Source organism: Camelina sativa, chromosome 16 (genome assembly GCF_000633955.1).
Source record: "Camelina sativa cultivar DH55 chromosome 16, Cs, whole genome shotgun sequence".
Taxonomy (NCBI): domain Eukaryota; kingdom Viridiplantae; phylum Streptophyta; class Magnoliopsida; order Brassicales; family Brassicaceae; genus Camelina; species Camelina sativa.
In genome coordinates this window covers 18,084,323-18,107,860 of record NC_025700.1, presented here as the reverse complement: position 1 = coordinate 18,107,860, position 23,538 = coordinate 18,084,323, and the positions used below count along the sequence as shown (strand labels likewise).

Here is a 23,538-nt window from a genome sequence, read left to right as displayed (position 1 = left end):
ATCTAATGAGAATTGAGAAGAGAAGTGTTGTGTCTGAATTGAATCTGAAATTAGCCAACTTGTTCCATGGATTCGTCCTCATTATTCCGCCGGATTTTCCCCATCCTTTCCTTCCTCATCTCTGACTTTTCTTCCCTATAACATTTCGCTTTTTATAAAAATCACATAATATGAAAGTTAAAAATAAAATAAAAATTACCCATTTTTGCATAGACTAGTCAAGATCTTTTTTCGATTCAATTACTGTCCTTGGTTGTTTTAGCATGACGGATGCATGACCTACTTACCCTCAAATCAACGATGCTATATGTAATGATAAATATTTGATTGTAATAAGATACAATTGTATGTGTTGATTAAGGGACTTGTGCATCTATATGAAGACCTCAATTCCATTTTTACATGACGCAAAAATTTTAGAAACTCAAACATGTTGCAGATTGGAATTGTCTGTTTGTTATGTTTTTTTTTTTTTGTTTTTTTTTGTTTTTGTGTGGGGTAGATTGTTTAACTCTCTACCTGTGCAGTTTATATATTTCCATTCATAAAATCTAAACTCTTTTAATGAACAATGATATCATAAAGAAATATCTAAATTTCCAATTATAACTAAAAAATAATTCTACTTATAATTTCCAAACTTGGAACATTATAACACGTTAGAAACTTTGAATACGTGAATTGTAAGATGATCTTTTGATCTGTTTATAGCTACCTATAGAAACAATACCGGTGTGTTAACTACAACTATAAATTAAACTGGTACCAAACCGTATTGTTTATGTCATCTGTTTAGAAAGTGCAAACCAAAGCTGCCTAGTACTCTTAATTTTAGTTTCTTATATTAGCGTGAGCGTTAGTTTTATATTTCATCGAGCCAGCACAAAACCAAGTTGAATCATTCAATAATTTTTTTTTAATTAGTGTGAGCATCTTTAAGCTAGCCTCTTTCGTATTCTCTCCAAACCCCTCAGGGATTTCATATAGATTTTAGTAATCGTTTATCTTTATATAGAGTAATCATGTATCCTCATAAAATTATTTAGGAGTTTGCACAAATATATATATATATATTGTATAAAATAATTTAAATCAAATTATTGTATTTCTTAGCTTATTTTTGTTGTCTTCTTCTGTCATTGTCGACCTAACTTAGATAAATATATATTTTTCTTTTTAAAAAAGAGTATTAAAACTTTATCAAAAAACAAAGAGTATTAATCGAAAAAAAATTAAAAAATTTAAGATATTTTTTTCTCCATACAATTATGGTGCACCTTGTACAGCTTCAAAGATATTAAGAAATATAGTGAATGAGAAAAAAACAAAAAATAATATCATCGAATTTGTGGTTTAAATGAATTCTATTACAAAGAAACCAAAGATAATAATTATCAATATATTTAGCATTTTAGAATATGACGTATCAAATTGACTGATTCGAGAATACGATGGTACGATAATTAGAAAGACAAAAGTAATAAATTCATAAAAGAGACAAAAATAGATTTAATTTGATCAGCAACAAAAAACAAAGAGTATTAAGGCTGGGGTATGTTCGCAAATTACAAACGATTTTTTTTTTAAGATGGACCATGTTTATTTGGTCATGACGAAAATCCACAGCTCACTAATTTGTTTCTTGTTTTCCTTTTTCTTTTTTCTTTTTCTTAGAATAGATTGCTATTCGTGTTTTTTTTCTTTTTTGAAAGTTAGGGCTGAGATTTAAATTCACAAAATAATAGAGTATACAAATTGGTGTACAATATAGAGTTCAATCATCCTAAAGATTCTAATTTATTCTAAGAAATGATCTAAAAAGATTCTAATACTGTAAGAATTGATTTAAGAAATATCAAATACGTAATCTAAAATATATATATATATATATATAATCAATTTTTCTTTTTTTTTGGACAAAATCTAATCGAGTATATATATATATATATTTTTTTTTGGCAAACATCTAATCGAGTATTTAAGGTTATCTTTTCGGACGAAAAAAAGTCTATTAATTCAGTGTCACCTAAACACATACGACTACTAAACTAGGTAGCATATGTTGTACAACAAGAAATAGAATGTATGGATTAGCCACGTTTTAAAATTCAAAGGTGCATTTATGTACAACGATGTACATGTCGGGAAATTATTAAAGATTCATCTCATCTCAGTATGACGTTCTCTAGTAACAAAATAAATTGCAAAAATACAAATGGGTTCCACAGTCGTAGATATGCACACCATACTTGACTAATATAATTGCAGTTGTTATGTAGTACCATTTATTTCCGTAACAAAAACATAAAAGTGTCTGTCTACATGTATTTTGGGAGAATTAAAGGATTCAAGTAGTTTGAAATTCAACCAAATTTGATAGGATTTATAAATCAAACCAAAGATGAAAACCCTAAAATAATTTTAAACACCTAAAGTCGACACGTTATAGCTGGTATAATTAATAGTAAGTCCAATTAGTTCCTCTTTGTCCATTCCAATATTCAAATATTTCTTTAATTTTCTGGTGAGGACGGGAGCCGAAAGTTTGGTCTCCGACGTAGTCTTTCCAGAGTCAATGCTTACAAAGAGAACGGTTGCTTAGCAAAGCATATCCTTGTTATAAATTAAATCAAAAGGCGACGGCTAAATTAATATTTTATGAATTCATTTTTGCCAATATCCTTTTATCAAATCCATGTGCTCTGAATTCTGAAATATATATATATGTATGCTTTTTTTATCGTAAATATATGGGATACATTTTTTATGAGAGGGTTTAGGTTTGCATGCGAATGCGATAGGTGAAATTTCGTGAACGAATATTGTGTTATGTATCTTAGTTTTTTTGCAGAAAAAAAAACTTATTTTATAGAGGAGAATAATCCGTAGATTCCCGTAGTTAGGTGATATAATAATTAAGTTATAATCGGTTTATAGTTTTGATTTGATTTCCTGATGCTGCTAATCCTATTTCTCTTTCTAATACTAATTAACTTGCACAATAACAACAAAAGTTTTATAATTAATACTAGAAACCAAAACATTCTAACTTATTTCAAGTATAGACGAAAACTATACAATTGGTTGGATCACGATTCACGTGGTTCTGATATTTTTTGAAATAAATATTTTACATGATAAACCAAGTTTGGAGTTTTGCAGCTCCGGAGACAAAATCACAGATAAGCTAGAATTTATTTAACATATAAAGATTCTTTCCCCAAAAAATATTAATGGAGTTCGAAATTTGAGTACAAAACATTTGTCATAATAATGCCGTAGCAAATTTAATCGATCTCCAGAATCTCAACCCAATACTCCAATAAAATTATTATATTCACTGCAAGCAAGTCTCAAATCTTGCAGTGAAATTTTTTTTCCACTTCTTACACCACAGGTTTTCTATCAGTCACCGTCTAAATTTTCTAACTACTCCTGAAAATGTATTATGGCATCCTGCGTAGTTGTCTTGAATGTTTTTGGAAAAAAATGTGAACTATATACTATGGTGATGCTGATTCATATAACTAGTTATTCACGCCTTTTACTGTAAACCTTTACGGCTTTGAAAGGAAAAAGATTTGTAGTACGAATGTCTATCATGTGCCTATTATTTGTATAACTGCACAAGTGAGTGGTTTCACATGGAAAAAAACATATTTTGTTCCAAAACTTAAAAAGTTAACAGATTTGGCACGCAATAACTAAAATCGCAAATCAAGCCCAATTGGTCTGTTTTGTGATTGGAAGGTTTGATTTGTATGACGTTGACGCATTCAGCATACCTTTTCGTAGCGTCGTGGGGTCATCAGTTAGGACTTAAGAGGGTCTCATTTGTCGATATCAACCTATTTTATTCCTCAATATTGTATTATTTTTGCCTTTACCTCAAAAAGTAAAAATTTAGATTTGGTGATGATGTAAATAAATTCCCTTTTTTCCGAAAAAGAAATCCACTTAATTATTAAATTATTTCAATGACTCACTTACACGTCAGAAACTTGAAAACACGGTTTTATTGTGGTCATAGAAATTAATTGAATAGTAAAAAGTATCACAGGCAAGATTTTAATACTGTTCCATTATAAAAGCTGAGCAGCCTGAGCTAAAATACTTGTAGAATATACTGTATATACTAAAATAAATAGTATAAAAAGGTTGAATTTGTAGTGCTTTATGGTTGATAACTTATTTTTGCTCATGACAGATATTCATTTTTTTTTCTTGAACACTCATTAATCCTTTATCTGCCCCAAAAAGAAAAAGGGAAAAATCATTATAGTATGATACATAAATAAAAATAATTCGGTGACAAAATAAAAATGAAAAGAATTCGTAGTGAAACGTGTTTAGAAACTCAAACTGCACTGTACAATGTCTTTTTTTGTACATATATCTCTGAGAAATATCATGCAGAGTCTCAAACTGTTATAGAAGTTTTCCTAACTTACCATTTACGAACACAAGTAAGCTCTTGGCATTACAGTATAACTGTATAAGTATAGTGTAGACATTATTAACATCAACTTCAATACATGTGTTAACTAATGTCTTGTCTCTTTCAATACATTTATGTATTTGTTTCTATAATCTTAATTTTTGCTCTGCTGTTTAAAAATATCATATATTCCAAACTTTTCTTGGTAGACAAACTAAAATAACATGCCAATTATTCCTAATCAGAGAGAATAAAACCATTATACATTTATTATTATTTTTACTCTTCATTAAATTGAAGTATAAGAAAAACAGTATTGATCGTATGGTTTCTAATAAAACAAAATCTATTGGATAAATTATTGCACTTTAATAAAAAGGGTATATTCGATTAACCCACTGTTTCAAAGGCCAAGTGGGACTGCGATCTCCCACTACTTGGTTAGTTGGTTAATAATGTAGTCAACGTCACTACGTCAGCACCGGCCGTTAGAAAAAAAAAAGTTAGCACCGGCATTATTCAAGTTCAGTTCACAATTGTTTCACAATTAAAATTTTATACTGATATTATTTACGTCCATACAAAAATTAAACAAGAGATAATTACACGAGAACTCATAATTACTATGTTACTACTTACTACTGAATAAGAATATATAATTGCATGTTATTATTATCCATAACAAAAAGGAATCAATTTATCTACCCACTATAATAATTACTTAGAATTTTGTTCAAACACTTGCTTAGAAGTTGGTCGAATCAGATGTTTAGAATTTGGATTTAAACTATTATGACACTTATTAGATTGATTTTTTTAGTCCAATTAAACTGTGTGGTGCTACTATTTGCACTTTTAAAAAAGTGATATAATTTTATTTTATTCTAATTTGGATTATAAAATCATTTATATAGAGTATAATATATATATATATATATATCGTTTAAGTTTCTGACGATGACAATTCGGTAGAATTAGAAGTAGATTTGCTCTACAGAACATGTAACACTATAGGCGACATGACCCAAAATAATGTCATCTAGTTTTAGATCGAATAAGTAGTCAATGTAAATTAACATTTAATCTTTGCCTCTTGGTAATCTAAGTAAATTGACTACAATGACTAGTGCTTAATACCAATACAATTCTTGATTTATTTTACAACCGATATATCTTAGGATCACGTCTTTATCTCCAGAACCTAATATAAATGATCTTGGGCGTAGGTCCACCAGATAATTTACCGCTACACAGCTACATCTTGGTTCTGCATGAGGGTGTTTGTGTACGTAGCCGACTTCAGAACACATGATGCCGTGAAGAATTTGGCCAGTGGAGTTAGAGAGAATGACCAAAAAGCGTTTGGTATATAGTATAATGCATGTGCATTGTACAAGCTTCTATTTCAAATATAATACAATAAAGAAAAATCGGATAAAAATGTTTATATACAGCACACATACACAAATTGCATTAATTTCGGTTACTAAAAGTAAATGCAAATTTCTGAATTAATTTTAATTCTCTTGTCAAAAAGCTTCGATCAGTAAAATAATTTAGAACCGACGTCATATACAATATTGTAACTTTCCAGTTTCCACTTACGATGAAAATGAGTGGATGTGTATACATATAATTTTGCCACATGCATACTTATATAGCAGAGTAGGTGGTGACAATAGGGTAGGGCCAATGGCATGATCATATTTTCAAAGAGCATGGAAACATCTATAGGGTCGATATAGGATTATAGGTGATGCCATATATGTTGTATCCACCCCCACAACAACAATAAAAAATATTCGACCATGACATGAACTCATGAAGTATAATGATAATGGTTTGTGCTCGTATTGTCGCTACATCATCACCCAATTTTTTTTTTGGACAAACCATCACCCAAATTTATATATGCATGCTATTGAAGAAAAAAATAACACAGAAAAACAATGAACTCAAAGCAATGAAAAGTAAAAAATGATTTTGCAGATTTTAAAACTTTCTAATTGGTGGGATAATTTAAAAGAAGATAGCTTGGATGTATTAATTAACTAATATTTTATGCCTTCTTTAGATAATGAAAACAAAAATGGTTGCTATGTGAAAAATAATAACATCCGTACATCACTATTATTGCAGTATGATTTTATCGTATGAATGATTACTAATTAAACAAGCGAAAAAATTAGGGTCGAAATGGTAACTGTGGATTTAGTGGTTTGGGACAAACAATTTGATAGTGCGGTACAGTTTAACTGCGGTACATGCGGGATAAATTTTTTTGGGGGACAAGTGCGGTTACTGTAAAATCAGTGGTACAAAACAATGTTTGATTGATGACAAAAATTTACGGTATGGATTTCATATTATTTTATTAATAGCTGTTATTTAAAATTTTCATTTGTATAATTATACATATATTCATTTATTTTGTATTAATAAATAGATATTTTTATTTCTGAATTTTAAATAATAAAACTTATTTAAAATTAAATTTTGTTTGGTAAAAAAATATTATGTGTTTCACAATAAAATATTTAAATGGTAAAAAGCAAAAACCGATGTAAATTACCATTGATAAAATTTTTTAAAATATATTTATAATTATTATAGTTGTAAATCATTTTTGTTTTGTTTTAGTGAAGAATTTTTTTCATGCAATTATGAAGCTTATACACCTAAATTATTATGAAAATTACATATTGCTAATTGAATTCAAAAATACATATTGCTATTTGAATTCAAATATTCAATCATAAAAAATAAAAAAATAAAACACAATAAAACAATCAAAATATATGGTGTAACCTATTGTAAAAAAAACTAAAAATTTCAAAAAAGTAAAAAAAATAATATTATACAGTGGGACATAGGCGTTTTTGTGCAAATACGCTAGACAATGGAGTGTTTTATCTGAAACTGCGGTCCAAGAGTTAATACAGTATCAAAATCCGCGAATCTCACTTTTTTTTCTAAACCCACAAATTGTTTCATTTTTTATTGATTGATAACAAAAGGCGTATTTAATATTTTTGTCTTTCCAATTTCGCTTTTTAATGTCATTATTCATTGCATTAGAGTAAAAAAAACCCATTATTTTATCATTATTTTTACCTGTCTCTTAATAAATTTCATTTTTTATCGTTTTATATCTCTAATCAAACTTATATTTTTTTCATTAACAATGACTTTTTGGTGATGGCATTTTTCATGCCCTTAACAGATTTTATTTTTTTCAGCCAATTGGTGGAAAATAACTGTGGATTTCACTGTCATTTTCTGGCAATGCACCCACACAATTTAAGCTCATTACTGATGTATTGAAAATCAAATTAGTGAGAGAAGAAAATTTGCTGAGTGGCATTTTCGACGAGTGAATGTAATTTGTCCACGGTAAAAAATTAAATAAATAACCGATGCTGTATAAAACTGACGTCAGCTATAGTTGGTTTAAAATACATGATAAACTTTACGATTGTTTTTTTTTTTAACATCATAAACTCTACGATTGTTAATGTACATGCATGTCATGTGATTTTGCTGATATACCATGACAAAGTACAATTACTTTTCAAAATGAACATAACGAATGCTAAGTTGTACATGTCAAATTCATATTTTTTGAAAAAAAACGAAAAACATATTGGATGATACATAATAATGATACTTGATGCAAACGATACATATATAGTCAAATTCGTTCTACAGTATCTACATTTAATATACCAATTGGTATTAGTTTTTGATTTGGATAAGTATATGTTATTGTATTTGTTTTAGTTTGACAAATATGTCGTTTCCCTATATTAATTTGATGCAAGTTCTAGATTTATCGTAATATGTTAGGAAAAAGAATATATTATTATCCTAATTCATTTGATGGACAAAACTTGAAAAGTCTGACTACTTAAAAAACGTTAAAAAAAAGTTAGTGACATTTTCTGTAAAATAGATCAAATGTAATCCAGATAGAGAGTAGTAGAGTCAGTTAAAACAATGATTAAATAATGTGGAAAAACATTGAATTATGTGGTTAATAAGGATATGCAAATAGTCAAGAAAAGTTGAAAAACTTATCCAAAACCTTATCAACAATAAGAAAAGTTATTGACCTACTTAACGAAAAAAAGAGTCGTCGACCTCTCTACAGAGAATCCCGAATCGAGGAGAAATAAATGTGAGAAAGGGCACTGATTTCAAGTGCTATTAAAGTTGCAGATATTACAACGAACGAATAGTCATTGTGAGTTATGAGTCATATCTACGTGCAAATGGATAAGTAAAAAATTTATGATTCACTGCTCCTTTTTTCGTTTCGCACTACTAAAATTTTGTAGGGAAAGGACAAATTAGAAAATACTAGTGGGAAAGAACATTTACTGTTTTGTAATGCCTGAAAACAAAAAGTTCAGTTCGAAACTCTGAACTGAATTGTACAGTTTCCAAAGTGAAGATCATGTCTGGACCATTTTCCTTCGTTTGTGTCGGAATAGAAGCAGTTGGTAAAATACCCTTGCTCGTAGTACATTGTATTTAACGATAAGATATGTATTCAAGCTAGCTAGGAATCCAACACTTTACCAACATGCTCTCTCGATTTTGGAGTATGTTTCAATTTTAAGTCAACTAAAATATGTATTCAAGGAATCCAAAAACTTTTGTGGCTGGTTTTTAGCAGCCGCATGCGTCACCAAGACACCACTAAACCGAAGTGGCATTAACTCCTATTAAACCTTTTTAAAAAAATGAAATAAAATAGTACTAAAAGTCTCTGCACATGTTGAAAAATCATAATTATGAATTATACTATGTAATGTCACAACCCAAAACCCTAGTTGACAACTTAATATTCGCATTCTTCTCTTCTTTGTCCTATATGATCTTCTCTATCATTGCATATAGTTTAAATTATACGTAAGATGAAAGGAAAAAAATACGGTATAAGATTGTGGAATAGTAGAGTTACTGAAAGCAATAAATTTCCATAAACTATGTGCTACCAAATATCAGATGCAAAACGACCTTTAAACCAAAATCAACAAAATTCAATTGTTAAGTTCAAATATTACCATAATAGTTCTATGATCTTCACAGCAATTAGATGAAAGTCTAGATAAAAAGTTTACGTACTTTTTACACTCATGACATATATCATGAAGTGGTGAATTTATCTGGTATATAATCACAAGGTGTAAGAATTGTTTTCTTCTTTGGGAATATGTCAAAACAACTACTTAAACAAGAAAACGAATGGAGATGCAGAAAAACACTCACTCCATAAGAAACTAACTAGAGTGAAAAGTAAAACGAGTGGATTCGAAAAGTTCCAAAGAACTCAGTAAACACAATACGATGTATATCAATGGGATACAATTGTTGGCTCCCATTTTGATTTTTCTCATGTCAAAATAAATAAGAAAATGTCATAGTCAAAACCTAATTGCCCATCATATTCTCCCAAGAGACCCAAACCCAAATAAGACTACTTACATTAATGTGAATATGTCTTGTGGCTGTTATATATCTTAGGCCATCCACCAAAAAATCCCTAAAATATTTGTCTCCTCTAGCTATGTTGAAATTGAAAGCTCTTCATCATTCTCCAAATTACCCTTAGCAAAATTGATATTTTTCATTTTAATCCTTCATAGATACAGTATCATATATTGCAGTCTTCTCAGTCCCAAAAAAAAAACAGAAATATTTTCAGTATAGAGAATTCACTGTAGTTAAAAAATATATGTCATCGATTCATCTCCACATTTTCTCTCGAATTAGACAGAAGGTTCGTCAACTATACCACTGATAATACAAAACGAATAGATTGTAGCCCATGAAATATTGATAAACTATTTAATGAGTCTAATTAACAACGGGCTACGTAAAACCCTCTATATGATGCTTCTTCTGTGTGTGTTTTGTTAGCATCGGTCCAACTCCATCTCCTCGTTTAAATGGTATAAATCGAGTGCAAAAATTAAAGGTTTGAGGAAAAAAAACACACACTGTAAAATAAGATTCAAAACATGATTTATCAACATAATGAATTTCGTCGTGAAGTCCCCAATAATATTGTTTGATTCGAAGTGGTTGGGAAAATACTAATAGTCAAATTATATGCTTACACTTAAATTTTAATTAATTACGTATATATTACTAATTGAATACTAAGGAGTTGGCCTTCTGACTCGTTTGGAACTTTTTAAAATTGTTTTCTTTTTGTCTGACTCTTACTTTTGATTCTAAGTTTATAACTGGTATTAGAGCAAGTTCAATGGTAGATGCTAAAAAAAGATGGTTAAGTACGTTTATAATTAGAATATTTAAAATGGTATGCTCCAATGGTAGATCATAATTTTGGGTTCTTAAATTTTTTTTAAAAATATTTTGAAAACTATGATATTTTTTAAGTACAAAGCCATCATTGATTGATATAAACATATCCTAAACCTGGAAGAAAAAAAACAGAACAACAAATTAGAAATGTATAAAGATCCTGAAGACTTGAGAGCAAGCTTTATATGATCCTGGAGAGCAGAGAATGTCTCGCTGCTGCCTGAAAAACCAAGAGGAAGGTATAAGATTAACAAAGATGATGAAGAAAAACAGGGCATTGGCTAAAATCAGACCCAAAAAAAATGAATTATGAACAGTACTCTTAAGTCTTACAGTTGCAAGGTTTTGACATTTGTATGAGAGACGGTATCCTACAAAATAAAGCTTGTTTAGCTCCATCAAGTCCAGGTATAAGACATTTGTATGAAGAGTACTCTCGGTAGTATCACCATCTGCAGTAAAGCTGTTTTAGCTCCATCAAGTCCAGCTGCAATAATTAAGCATAAGTGTGTTTCCACATATTGCATCAAAAAGGGAAACAAGAAGATAAGCATAACAAGAAGATAAGCCACAGTCTAGCGTTCAAAGAACAGGATCATGATTGCATCAAAGAGTTCTTTTTTACCTCTGCAAAAGCAGCGAGCACATGGAATGAACCGCACAAGCTAACTGTTGTCCTGCAACATCAAAACAAAATGCATAATTAAGATCACAAGTTTCATTCTCTGTCTGTGATTTAGAAAAGAAAAAGAAAAAAAAAAAAGAAAGAGATGAATGCATCAAAGAGTTCTTATTACCCCTAAAGCAGCAGCCAACGACTCTTGAAACATCCATGGAACTTTCTCACAACTCCAAACCATATATAAATCCAGAGACATAACCAATATCTATAAGTATACAGAAAAAAAAATTCTCATACTATAAAGTGGAACAGGTTTATCAATCAAGCATCTTCTCTCTTGTAAGGACCTTGGTTCTATTTAAATACAAAGAGATGGAACCAAATTGCAAAAGATGAACACCAGTTTTCAGGAATCTTAAGTCTTGTTGACAATAGGAACACTAATTACCATCTGTGACTCACTTATCAGAAGAACTACATTTTGATCTGCTTACCAATTGAAATGAATCTAGACAAAAATCCGAATGAAGAGGAGGAGGAGTATACCAGAAGCGAGAGGAGGAGGCGAACGAGTAGCAGAGAAGCATTACGAGAATAGGAATCTTCAATATTTTGGAAGAAAATCTGAAACAAACAAAATTCAAATTGATGATTGTGAGTCAGTCGGAGACTTACTACTAGAGAGAGGAATCCGAACCGGAGAAGAAGAAGAATGGGGATGAATCAGAGAAAGTACGGCGGAGATGTAGCTTTGGTCGAGTTTTTTTTTTTCTTTTCTTCTTTTGTTAATTTCATTAGCCAATGGCAGACTGACACATATGAGATCCTAAACGATTACCAAAAATGCTTAACTTAGAATCCATTTTAACATTAATAATGTATTTTGATTTATTTTTAACTTTAAGCATCTCTTAACAACCCCTTAAATACGAGTTTTAAATAGAGAGGTGTCGACGAGTACGAAGTTTGTCTTTTTCTTTAATTCGAATTTATGTGTGATACTCGATACCAACTCTTTCAAAGTGTGCCAATAATCCGAGATATATATTATTCTATTCCTTACCTAACTAGCTTAGCATTTACCTTTTTTCATAATGGAGTTGAATACGATCGTTCACTCCTTTTATTATTTTTAGGGTCCCATTGTTTTATCGCGTATTTTTTTTTTTTGGAAAAATTTGGTAACTCGTATGATCGATAGTACGTGATAAAATAGTCAATACCTCTGATATCTCTTGTATGTGGCCATGAAGTTCAATTTCACTCTCCTTTTATGTCTCAACAATTTACGTTCCATACTAAACACTAACATATGTCCTTAAGGATACGAGTTTTTTTTTATTACTTCTTCTATATTAAGGTGCGATTAACAAAAAATGGTACATTAGAGATACCACCTATATATGTTCAAACTCTAGAGATATATGAACTGTTTAGTAGAGAACTAGTATATATATATATATATATATATCATAATATTCTAAAAATTAAAGCATGTAAGTCTTAAATCTATAGCTTGAATAATAAATAAATTAAACTTTATGTCCAAATGCTTTGCTTAGCTGCTAAGTGGCTGACACATGAGTAGTTTCAATCACTCTATTGAATATCTTCGCAAATTTTATGTGTATGCTATATATCTATTCGAAATCATTGGAATTTTATGTTTTACTCTTTTATCCACGTTATAACTATTCCAAGATCAAACTTATTACCTTATATATGTGTCTCGCGTAATCTAGTTTTCCATGGAATCAGACGCGAATATATTTTCATTATGGTGGCTATACGTCTACTACGTTAGAATTCGTCATTGCTTTAGAGCTATATATATATAATAAAAGGAAAAACTAAAATATTTTCATAGATAGAGATAGTTTGTTAAAATTTATATGAAATGAGGAATATCAGAGATTAGAAGAATAATGTTGTACAAAAATGTAGGAATCTACTTTCATAAAACGCATAGCTTTAAGCAAAAGGAATGTGTTGTCTGCCATTTATTTAGCTATAAATTAAATATATGCCCGTCTTAAGGAATACTCGTTTATCGCATATTAACCACACATAAACTATATTATATATTCTTGTAGAAACTTTATGTGATTATGTTATACAATCTACATTACACTCACACGACCGATTTCAGTTTTTTTCTTCTCCCTATCCAATATTCTTCCCTACACATAGTCAATTATGATTTCTTACACCTAGCTACTTTATTTTATCTAACAAAAGTTTTGGTGAAAACGTCTACATGATTGTAGGAGACCAAGAACATCTATAAAAAATTATTTGATCGATCGAAGGATTATAATATTGGCATGAGTGTCAGTAAAATTGTGGAACTTTAGCCCCTTGGAATTGGCCACGAGGCAACAACCACCTCTGTGGTTATGACGTACGAGACACTAACACTATAACTAATGTTGATTCGGAAGACACATGCTTTGCTCGATTTTTTAAATGACTATATGTGTTTTGATCGACAAGCCGAATGATAAACAAATGCCTATAAAGCCACCAAAAAAAAGACATAATATTTAGTTTAAGTGTTAGTGATGATTTTAAAAATAGATTGATCGTGTCGTATTATCGGACCAGTCACTATCTTATACTGGGTTTCTGGGCAGCCGTACGTGCATTATTTGCCTTTAGTTTTATCAATCCAAATAAAATAGATTAACATCAAATTTAGTTGGTGGTGACTTGGGATGACTGATGGATTCTGACTTATATGATATTATGAGGCATGTTTTGAGGGTCGTCTCGCATTATTTTAAAATGTTTAGTTCAGCTTTTAAAACAAAATAAATTGGATTGTTAAGATAAACTAGTAATATAAATCTAAAATAATTTCAGAACTGAAAAAAAGAATGTGCAAATACTGTATACCAATTGCACTCTTTCAAAATAGATATGCATGCAAGTATTGAGTTTTTTTTATATAAAAAACTGAATTAGTCATACAATTATTATGTGAAAAAAAACTCTAGTAATCTAGTATGAGAACAAGATGAGTAATCTAGTGTGATTTTATTTTTGTTTAGAATCTGTTTTATGTTTTTAACTGTTTGGCAATTTTTTTTTTCCTGACATCAATGGTACTTCTTTTGTGTGTGTAAAACCAAACATCTTGTAAAGGAAACTAAAAAATGTCTCAAAAAAAAAACAAAAAAAAAAATATCTCGATAAATATTAGTAGTGTATTTGTCTCCTAACTTGTAAAACATTAATATCATCTATCCCTCATACCTGTTTTATTGTCAAATTTTGACATAACTTCACTTATTTTGTTAGGAGAATGTGCACGTGCAAGTTGCAACCTATCTCTCTCCTTCCATATTTCCTTATTGCTTGTATCGCTTTAATAATCAAACTAGATTAAGACCGTGCTAGAGCACACATCATATATAACCAGCAAATAGATTTTTATGATTTGCAGTATATTTTTATGCCCTTTAATACCTTGTTTAAGGTTGTAGTTTATCAATAAAACCTTTGAAAATTAAATTTGTAATTTAAAGATCTTTGGAAACGAACATGATATAGGACTAAAATCTTCCGAAAATACAGTATGAAATATCCATGATTTTATTTCTTACAAAAAATCTATATATCAATTATTAATTTGGAATATTTAGGTGTAACCATTTGCTCCACGATTTTATTTGTTACCAAAAATATATCAATTATCAATTTGGAATATTTAAGTTTAACCGTTTGCTATATGGATTAATGTATAATCTATTTGTAACTATTTATTAAAAGTATAAAGTCTACAAAAACTATGTTGTGTATTCCGTTTTATTAAAAAGGATTCCCAAAACAAGGGACGTGAATTTTGATGAGTGTGTTACAAGTACTTGGATATGTGTATTTACTTTGGTTTTGATCCATAAAGTTTCTACTGTCTGATGCCTTCATAAGTATATACGTAAACATAATATCCAAAACAGAAAACTATCATGATTTTTCTAATGTTTCAACATGTTTAGTCAATCAATATTTACTTTCTGGAGGAAGACATGTTTATCTAAATGCACAAGGTACATTTTAATAGAAATTACAAAATAATTATTTATAAAACAATTAAATATATATATTAAAAACATAAATAGTAATCTTCATAATACTATCATATTAAAATTCATAAGTATTTCATCATTTGAGCGAAAATATGTACTCAACACATGGAACATCTTATTTTGTGTTGTTATGATGTATTTCATATTTAGTAAACTAACTGGATTGAAATCACTGGATTGAAATCGTGTTACACTCTAATTTGCTTGTTTAAAATTTAAGAAAAAGTTTCTTTTATAAAAAAAATAAAAATTTGATAAAAACGTGTCACGGTGCAAGTTTGAAAATATTTTTATTCAATGCTCAACAGTTATCCGACCTATATATCAATGTTTATTTATATATTTTTCTTTTCTTTTATAATGTATTAATGTTCATTCAGTGATGATGCATTTTTCCAATGTATTCCTTGTGCGAAATATAATTATGTCAACTAAAATATTTTGGTAAAATTTCTATATCCAAATAATGACAAAGAATATTTGTTACTAATCAAAATGATTGGAAAAACAAATAAAAATCAGTTCATTCTATCACTCTAGTATTTATGAATCATATTCGTGTGTTGTGTAGTTAAAGGATCACAAAACAAACATACCCTGCTCATTTTCTACTCATTATAGAAAAAACATCTTGATATCTACATTATTTCGTCGAATACGACATGACTAGAGGTTATGATATTTGTTGTTAGAAGATATAAACATATGTATCCTCATTGTCGAATCCATAATATATGAGATAAATGCAAGAAAATGAAACTTTTGAAACTATGAACCTATTGATTTTGAAAAAAAACATATTTGGTAATTTCATTCGCGACAAAATATCTAGATATCTTCAATACTAAATTAATATTCAAAGAGAAAGTATAAACCCAAAAAGTTGAGATTTTTACCATATAAAAATTTCAAATTATTAATCTTCTTAATCATTTCGTTTATAATTACATATATATGCGATACAAAGTTTATAATAACGCCTAAGTTATATCTAATACCAAGTTATTTTCTGTCATTAAATATGTATGATCTTACATATTCAAAATAAACATGCTTAAATCAAACTAATATTTTTGAATTAACTTTTCATATCCAAATTGAGATTTCATCCAACAATTTTTACACTATTTTAAGAAACAAATATATAGTGTAACTCGTGGCATATGATATGGAGCGGTAATTAATGGCAGAAAAATAACAAAATGACAAAATATATTAATTTAATAAAACATTATATTGACTTGAGTCATTAACTATAACTTTGACAAAAAATATTTTTGAAAATGAAGACATGACAAAAATTCATTAAACCACTATAAATATTTTCCATCGTTTCTTGCCGTTTTCTTAGATAATCATTATCTTTTGTAATTTGTTGTTGTGATCAATGCTGACACAAAAACCGTTCTGTTTTCCCCAGTATACGAACAAATAGACCACATATATTTGTTTCTTGTACTTAAAATATGCACTGCTATATAAAATAATATGTTTTAATTAAACACTAAAATGTAGAAACTTTGGAAAATAATATTAAGAGATACTTTAATAATCATATGTATGACTAATACTCTAAATAAAACTAACATTTACAAAATATAGGATTAAAATAATACATTTTGTATTGAAAACATAAATTCATAAAAATATTAAAATAATACTAAAAATATCTTATTTTGAAACAGAGAGAAAATATTTTATATTTATTTATTTGTAACTCATTTTCTCTATTTATTGCAGCTTTTGCTCCTTTCATTTTTCAGGAGACAAACGAACATACTTTATTTTCTGCATTTGAAACTTTTTTGTCTTCTTCGTTTATTTTTTCTACCCACTGTCTCCCGTAAACTCGTAAATTTATTCTTCCCATTGCTTCCTCTCTTATCCTCAGTTTTTTTGAAGTTCACTACTGTTTGATGAAATCGCTCTAACAATCCAATTTCCAAAATTCTCAAAACAACGGATGTCAATTTTGATAAGTGTGTTACAAGTACTTGGATATATGTGTATTTACTTTGGTTTGATCCATAAGTTTTCTAGTGTCTGATGCTGCAGTGATGCATCCATAAGTATATAGGTAAACATAATATTCAAATCAGAAAATTATCATGATCTTTCTAATGTTTCTACATGTTAAGTTAATAATTATTTAATTGTTGGAGGAAGACATGCTTAAATATACTTTAAACACACAAGCCACATTTGAATAGAAATTACAGAATAATTTTTTATGAAACAATTTAAAAAAAAAATATTAAAAACAGAAAAAGTAATCTTCAGAATACCAAAATAAAATCCAAAGAATTATGACTATAGTATATTTGTTACTAATTAAAATGATTAGAAAAACAAATAAAATTCAGTTCATTTTATCACTCTAGTATTTATGAATCATATTCTTGTGTTGTGAGGTTGAATGTTGTGAGGTTGAAGGATCACAAAACACACATACCTAGTCATTTTCTACTCATTCTAAAAAAATGACATATGGATATCTACTTAATTTCATCGAATATGACATAACTTGAGAATATGATATTTGTTGTTGTGAGATATAGACATATGTATCATCATTGTTGAGTCTAATATATATATATTTATATGAGAAAAAGGCAAGAAAATAAAACTTTTGAAACCATGAAACTATTGATTCTGAAAAAACATATTTGATAATTCAGTTCATGACAAAATATCTAGATATCTTAATTATTAAGTTGTAAATTTAAAGAAAAAGCATAAAACCAAAAAGTCGATATTTTTTACCATATAAAAAAGTTGAAACTTTTACAAATTTAAAGTTATTGATCTTCTTAATCATTTCATTTATAATTAGATATATATAGAAAATATGCAATACACTGTTTATAATAACACCTAAATTAAATCTAATACCAAGTAAATTTCTGTCACCAAATATGTATGATCTTAAATATTCACAATAAATATTGTATGCTTAATCAACCTAATATTTTTGAATTAAATTTTTATATCAAAATTAAGGTTTTATCCAACAATTTCTTCACAATTTTAATAAACAAACTAGATTATGACCCGCGATACACCTCATGACCAGTTTTTTCTTTAATTTTTTTTGTTAATGTACTATTTTAATACTAATTTTGCTAATATAATATTTTGTTAATTTTAGTGATTTAATATATAAACCGCGGTATACCACACAATAATTTTTCTTTACTACAATCTTAATTAAATCAGTTTGATTCGACATATTTTATATTGGTGTTGTTAAGACATTAAAATGAAGATTTAACCCGTATTGAAATATCATAATACTGGTAGTTTATTTTTTAGTATTATTAATTCAATCCTGTAATGTCATATAACCTGTCATGTAATATAACTTGTTTGTGTAATTTTAAAAATTTAATATGTTTAAAAATATTTATAGTTTTAAACTTTTTATTAAGTTTAGATATATTAGTTATAAATTATAAACTTCTTAAAATTTTATAATTTACTATATACAGTAAATTTACTATATATGTATGTTGAACACACACTTTTTTTATTAATTGAGTAACTTATGTTTGTTTAAAAAAATTCAAATCACAATATATGCAGGATAAATACACCTTTTTATTAAATTTATGTATTATATGATGATTCACTACATTTAAAATTTTAAAATCAAAAAGGGATGATCGGAGAATTTTTTTTTTAATCTGGAATAAATCTTTTAAATATCTATATTAATTATAGAATATTATATATATAGATATTTAAAATAATTTAATTGTGTTTGGTTATAAGGATAATAGATAAAGTTAGCTAAACTTGTTTGGATATTAATATATGTATTAAATAGTATTAAATGTAAAAACTTTCCAAAAAACATTTTTTGAGCAAAAACTGCTGCAAAAATACTAATATAGATATATAGTGTGACTGAAAGGTGACTCATGGCATAAAATATGGCGTTGTAATAATTTATTCTAGCGGTAATTATAACATTATAACGACTTGATTCATTAACTATAATTTTGATGACAAAAATTTTTAAAAATGAAGAAATAAGAAACTAAAATATATATTTTTAAAATCCAAAAAATATTAAACTGTTATAAACATTTTTCGTGGTTTCTCGCCGCTTTATTAGATAATCATTCTTATCTTTTTTTATTTTGTTGTTGTGATCAATGGTGATATAAAACTGTTTTGTTTTACCCCCGCTATACCAACAAATGGACCATATCTATTAATTTTTTTGTATTTAAAATATATAGTCCTATATAAAATAGTTAGACACATAGAAAACTTTGAAAAATAATACTAGTATTATTGCAGCTTCTGTGAAAAATAGTTAAACACATATCTATTATTTATTTGTAACTCTTTTTCTCTATTTATTGCAGCTTTTGCTCCTTTCATTTTCAGGACACAAACGAACAGATTTTATTTTCTGCATTTTGAACATTTTTTTTTGTCTACCTCTTGTCTCCGGTACTCGTAAAATTATTCTTTCCATGGCTTCCTCTCTCATCCTCAGTTTCACTACTGTTTGATCAAATCTCCTAAAAATCGAAAAAAAAAAGGAAACACTTTCCAATGGCCGACAAAACCGAATCAGATGATTTCACTTCCCATAAACACCCAACTCTTCCTCAAGTCATAGACGAACTAAAAGAGCTCTGGGCTATGGTTTTACCAATCACAGCTATGAACTGTCTAGTCTACGTACGCGCCGTCGTGTCTGTTCTTTTCCTCGGACGGCTCGGTAGTCTCGAGCTAGCCGGAGGAGCTCTCTCAATCGGGTTCACCAACATCACAGGATACTCTGTCCTCGTAGGACTCGCCTCGGGTCTTGAGCCAGTGTGTAGCCAAGCCTACGGAAGCAAAAACTGGGATCTCCTCACGCTCTCTCTTCACCGTATGGTCGTGATTCTCTTAGTCGCCTCTGTGCCCATTAGCCTCCTCTNCGACAAAACCGAATCAGAAGATTTCACTTCCCATAAACACCCAACTCTTCCTCAAGTCATAGACGAACTAAAAGAGCTCTGGGCTATGGTTTTACCAATCACAGCTATGAACTGTCTAGTCTACGTACGCGCCGTCGTCTCCGTTCTTTTCCTCGGACGGCTCGGTAGTCTCGAGCTAGCCGGAGGAGCTCTCTCAATCGGGTTCACCAACATCACAGGATACTCTGTCCTCGTAGGACTCGCCTCGGGTCTCGAGCCAGTGTGTAGCCAAGCCTACGGAAGCAAAAACTGGGATCTCCTCACGCTCTCTCTTCACCGTATGGTCGTGATTCTCTTAGTCGCCTCTGTGCCCATTAGCCTCCTCTGGATCAACCTCGGACCCATCATGCTCTTTATGGGTCAAGACCCTGAGATAACCGCTACAGCTGCTGAGTACTGTCTCTACGCTCTCCCTGACCTTTTGACCAATACTCTACTTCAGCCGTTACGGGTTTACTTAAGGTCGCAACGTGTGACAAAACCGATGATGTGGTGCACGTTAGCAGCTGTGGCGTTCCATGTTCCTTTGAACTATTGGCTAGTGATGGTGAAGCTATGGGGTGTTCCTGGTGTGGCGATTGCGTCCGTTGTGACGAATTTGATTATGGTTGGTCTTTTGGTTGGATATGTTTGGATGAGTGGAAAGTTGCATAAAAGAGTGAATGAGGGTGGTGGCTCTATTACGGCGGTGGCTCAGTCTTCATCTGTGATGGAGTTGGTTGGAGGGTTGGGACCATTGATGAGAGTGGCGGTTCCAAGTTGTTTGGGGATATGTTTGGAGTGGTGGTGGTATGAGATTGTGACTGTGCTTGGTGGTTACTTGGATAATCCTAAGCTTGCGGTGGCTGCGACTGGGATCTTGATTCAGACTACGAGTCTTATGTATACCGTTCCTATGGCTTTAGCTGGTTGTGTCTCTGCTCGGGTACGCGTCTTTACTCTTTTTTTTATATATAGTCAAAATTAGAGTCAAATAAACTATTGACTAAGTTGATTAAGTGGTCAAGAGTTGAGTCAAAATAATGATTGACTATGTTGATTAAGTGGTCCATATTGACCAAGTAGAGAGTATATAATTGATATGAGTTTGCAAATTGGTTTTCAAATAGTATAAGATGAAACGTTTGAAGCAATAACAATTTTATTCGTTTTAAAAAAAAAAAATATAAAATTGTGGTAGCTTTGATTAAAGAGAAAAGTACAAAAGTCTTGGAAGTTGGAGATAAGAAATCATTTTATTAGTGAGACAAGAAAAAGTTTTGGAAGATAGATTTGATTTTGATTGTAATAGGGATGCATAAACTTTTCTGTTTTTTTTTTTTGATTTCCAAGGACCTTATTAATGGTTTAGAAAGCTACATATTTGTTTCCTAGTAAAGTTCTTAGAAGGAAGGCTCTCTGTTTTCTAGCTGTTTTTTGTTTTGTTTTGGGTAACTTCTTAAAGTTTTTTTTTCACAAAAAAAGAAAAATTAAGTGGATAAAAAACGTGGAATGTGATGAGAAAATATTACATCAACTTCCATTAATAGGTCACCTCGTGGTATGTGATTGGACGTTAACATACCTAAAAAATATAAAAAAAAGTGGTTGAAAAGAGAGTAGTCAAGTGTGGTCTTGTATTATTATTGCCAATCTCATGACCACTCTTCAACCTCATAGAAACCACTTGTTCTTTTCTGTTTCCTTCACATGTGACAGAAGTTAGGCTTCTTTAACTTTCTTTAAAGATTTGGTTTCATTAATTTTGTCAGGTTGGGAATGAGCTAGGTGCAGGTAGACCGTATAAGGCAAGGCTAGCAGCGAACGTGGCTCTAGCTTGTGCATTTGTAATAGGAGCATTGAATGTTGTTTGGACCGTGGTACTTAAAGAGCGTTGGGCTGGGNTGTTTTTTTTTTTTGATTTCCAAGGACCTTATTAATGGTTTAGAAAGCTACATATTTGTTTCCTAGTAAAGTTCTTAGAAGGAAGGCTCTCTGTTTTCTAGCTGTTTTTTGTTTTGTTTTGGGTAACTTCTTAAAGTTTTTTTTTCACAAAAAAAGAAAAATTAAGTGGATAAAAAACGTGGAATGTGATGAGAAAATATTACATCAACTTCCATTAATAGGTCACCTCGTGGTATGTGATTGGACGTTAACATACCTAAAAAATATAAAAAAAAGTGGTTGAAAAGAGAGTAGTCAAGTGTGGTCTTGTATTATTATTGCCAATCTCATGACCACTCTTCAACCTCATAGAAACCACTTGTTCTTTTCTGTTTCCTTCACATGTGACAGAAGTTAGGCTTCTTTAACTTTCTTTAAAGATTTGGTTTCATTAATTTTGTCAGGTTGGGAATGAGCTAGGTGCAGGTAGACCGTATAAGGCAAGGCTAGCAGCGAACGTGGCTCTAGCTTGTGCATTTGTAATAGGAGCATTGAATGTTGTTTGGACCGTGGTACTTAAAGAGCGTTGGGCTGGGCTATTCACTGGCTACGAGCCACTCAAGGTGTTGGTTGCTTCTGTGATGCCAATTGTGGGGCTATGCGAGCTAGGGAACTGCCCGCAAACCACAGGTTGCGGGATTCTTAGAGGGACAGGTCGTCCTGCGGTTGGGGCACACGTTAATCTAGGGTCGTTTTATTTTGTGGGGACGCCTGTGGCTGTTGGACTAGCATTTTGGTTGAAAATTGGGTTTAGTGGATTGTGGTTTGGGTTGCTTTCGGCTCAAGCGGCTTGCGCGGTTTCGATACTGTATGCAGTTTTGGCGAGGACGGATTGGGAAGGGGAAGCGGTGAAAGCAATGAGTCTAACGAGTTTGGAGATGGGGAAAGTTGGGAATGACGAAGAGTCGTCGTTGTTGTTGTTGGATGATCGTAATGGGAATGATGAGAAGTTGGGTAGTGTTTTGTAATTCATTTGGAGATTAACTGTGGGGTCAAAATTCAGAAACTTGTTCTGTGGGGGTGGTATTTTGGTTTTTTTCATTAGTGATGATGAGTGGTTGACTCGTTTGATTTTAATGTTTTGTTTCTGTCCGTTTCGGTTGTTTTTTAGTGAGTTTTCTAATTGAAATCTTGGAAGCTAAATCATTATTAGAA

At 30.3% G+C, this 23,538-nt stretch overlaps 1 protein-coding gene and 1 long non-coding RNA gene across 6 annotated transcripts; one reads left to right on the top strand and one right to left on the bottom strand.

Moving 5' to 3' along the window:
* On the bottom strand, positions 10,790 to 12,378 carry LOC104751029. Of its 5 annotated transcripts, XR_002035811.1 has the most exons (6): positions 12,094 to 12,378; positions 11,943 to 12,020; positions 11,572 to 11,661; positions 11,400 to 11,451; positions 11,108 to 11,261; positions 10,790 to 10,994 (listed from the first exon to the last, which is right to left on the bottom strand). It is a non-coding gene; the product is annotated as an uncharacterized LOC104751029 (long non-coding RNA). The 5 variants fall into 5 exon arrangements; XR_761742.2 differs by having other exon boundaries at positions 11,572 to 12,020; XR_002035810.1 differs by having other exon boundaries at positions 11,943 to 12,377.
* On the top strand, positions 20,428 to 23,514 carry LOC104751028 (protein DETOXIFICATION 54). The gene is made up of 2 exons (XM_019237628.1): positions 20,428 to 21,385; positions 22,788 to 23,514. Exons 1-2 carry the CDS (start codon positions 20,507 to 20,509, stop codon positions 23,349 to 23,351), a joined length of 1,443 nt encoding a protein of 480 aa, XP_019093173.1. The 5' UTR covers positions 20,428 to 20,506; the 3' UTR covers positions 23,352 to 23,514.

Excerpts from the sequence above, each read along its gene's own strand:
- LOC104751028 (XM_019237628.1), top strand. The coding sequence starts at position 20,507 with ATGGTTTTACCAATCACAGCTATGAACTGTCTAGTCTACGTACGCGCC. Across the intron at positions 21,386-22,787 it reads CTGGTTGTGTCTCTGCTCGG|GTTGGGAATGAGCTAGGTGC; the intron begins GTACGCGTCTTT and ends TAATTTTGTCAG.